The 2,500-nt window shown below is 48.2% G+C and overlaps 1 protein-coding gene across 1 annotated transcript in view; it reads right to left on the bottom strand.

The window, feature by feature from the left end:
- The window catches only part of LOC310862944 (kinesin-like protein KIF21B), a gene marked incomplete at its 3' end in the record, with an annotated part of 131,202 nt that overhangs the window by 83,668 nt on the left and 45,034 nt on the right, over positions 1 to 2,500 (bottom strand). The window contains 1 exon segment of the mRNA XM_083771067.1: positions 126 to 348. Within this exon segment, the coding sequence (XP_083627193.1) occupies positions 126 to 348 (223 nt within the window).

Genomic DNA, 2,500 nt, shown 5'->3' with positions numbered 1-2,500 from the left:
GCCTCTGGTACAGACGAAGGGGACACCACTGTACCTGTCCGTAGGCCAGGTACCTTTCACATGAAGGGTACCTTCATAAACCTCTAGATTTTAGCCCGGTACAGACGAAGGGGACACCACTGTACCTGTCCGTAGGCCACCACAGTGGCGTTGTAGCCCTCCAGGCAGCCCTCGATGAGCTTGTGGACGGCGGCCTGGTAGACCTGCCGCTGCTCCGAGGCCACGTCGAACACACAGTCGTAGGTGAAGGCCTTGTCCTTGCCTAGCAGGACCTGGGGCTCCCCGGGGGTCACCAGGGTGCACACATGGCACCCCTCGATCTTCTCCTTGGCCATCTGGGGACGGATCCTATATGGAGGAGAGAGAGGGAGAGAGAGAGAGAGAGAGAGAGAGAGAGAGAGAGAGAGAGAGAGAGAGAGAGAGAGAGAGAGAGAGAGAAATAAAAGATCAATTAAAAGCAATGTTGTAGAAGTGGGTCTTGAGCTGAGCTTTAAAAATGTCTACAGAGGCTGCCTGTCGAAGGTACAGTGGGAGCTTGTTCCATGCCGTCGGCCCCTAGAAGCAAAAAGCTGCTTCCCCGTATTTTTTAGTTGCCATTTTTTTAGGCAAAGCGAGCAGGCCAGCAGTGGAAGACCTTAGGGGTCGGTTTGGGACAAATTTAGGCAGGCAGTCATGTAGGTAGGAAGGTGCGAGGCCATTGAGAGCTTTATACACAAGTAAAATCATTTTAAAATCAATCCTAAAAACCGGAAGCCAGTGCAGTGAAGCCAAAACTGGAGTAATATGTTCTCTCATCTTAAAGCAAGTAAGCAGTTACCATTACTCATAAGAGTGTGCACCCGAGCTGTGCTCAAGCAAGGTCACAGAGGGGCCGAAAGATTCCTATATATAGTGTCTGAAAAAGGAGAGACACGTCAGAATTATCTCCAGGACAGACGACCTCTCTGGCTGGCCTGCTGCTTCAAGGGGCGCCCCGATCCACGGACCGATGTGATCGAATCTGATTCGTGATGTATAACAGGTCGTATGTGTGCTTCCATACATGTCTTTGCTGTTCATATGCATATCACCATAATGACCATTCAATCATTAAAATATGCCAGATCTTGTGATACCGTGATTTAAACCCATTCTGAACGGGAACCCATTTTTGGCGTTAGCATCATGTTATGCTTTAGCTATTGAAAAATAGCAGATCTACAAGCTCATAGCGCGCCACCGAGTGGCGCTCTACGAGCTTGTAGGTCTGCTATTTTTTGAAAAATCGAAGAACGACTGACATTTTTTTATAGAATCTGATCTCAGGTCAGAATGGGTTAATCAGACCAGTGTGTGTGTGTCCAGTGGAAACCTCGTATATGAATCTGATCTCAGGTCAGAATGGGTTAAGTGTACACACAGCCTGTTTATTGGACTATTATTCACTATTAGATAACCCTTTCACAGTATTAACCCATTTTGCGCGGGAACCCATTTTGGTAGCATCATGTCATGCTTTAGCTATTGAAAAATAGCAGATCTACAAGCTCATAGCGCGCCATCGAGTGGCGCGCTACGAGCTTGTAGGTCTGCTATTTTTTGAAAAATTGAAGAGCGACTGACATAGAAGACATTTTTAGAATCTGATATCAGGTCAGAATGGGACAGAGTTATACGGTTTGGGAATCAATCGTCCTCAGGTGGAAATGGGGGTTAATTGGGGGGGGGGGGGTCCACCAGTGAGAACCATTTCCTTTATACATTAAACATAATGATTTATTCTACTGTACAGCCAGGGGGGAATTAATCTGGGACTTCCAGAGAGAGAGAGACAGCGTGGACACAGTGGGGTGTCTGTGTGTGTGTGTGTGTGTGTGTGTGTGTGTGTGTGTGTGTGTGTGTGTGTGTGTGTGTGTGTGTGTGTGTGTGTGTGTGGGGGGGGGGGTAGGGGGGGGTTGTAATCACTGTAAGCTGTGTAAGAAACCCTGAGCAAGCATGTAACAAAGCACTGGCTCTCTATGGTCTCTGCATCTGCCGCATGCACGCGCGCACACACACACACACACACAGAATCCCCCGACTCAAATCCTCCAGGGATGCACACCACACACAGACAGACAGACACACATGTGCACACACACACACACACCCACACACACACACACACACACACACACCCCCACACACACACACACAGTAACAATCTGCATTGCGGGGGAGAGGGTGTATAGTGGGAACACGTGCGTGGACACACATACATGTATTCCTTCTACCACACACACGCACACGCACACACACACGCACACGCACATGCACACACACACACACACACACACACAAAGAAAACGCTGAGAGAGAGAGAGAGAGAGAGAGAGAGAGAGAGAGAGAGAGAGAGAGAGAGAGAGAGAGAGAGAGAGAAAGGAAGAGAAAGCAATCTTGTTCATTATATTCAATACAGTGTAAGAGTATTAACACACACACAAACATGTACTCAACGCACGCACACACACACACACACACA

The sequence above is a fragment of the Protomyctophum parallelum genome, assembly GCF_964188405.1.
Source record: "Protomyctophum parallelum genome assembly, chromosome: 8".
Classification (NCBI taxonomy): Eukaryota; Metazoa; Chordata; class Actinopteri; order Myctophiformes; family Myctophidae; genus Protomyctophum; species Protomyctophum parallelum.
Note: the sequence above shows the minus strand (reverse complement) of the source record. Positions and strands in the feature narration are given on the sequence as shown.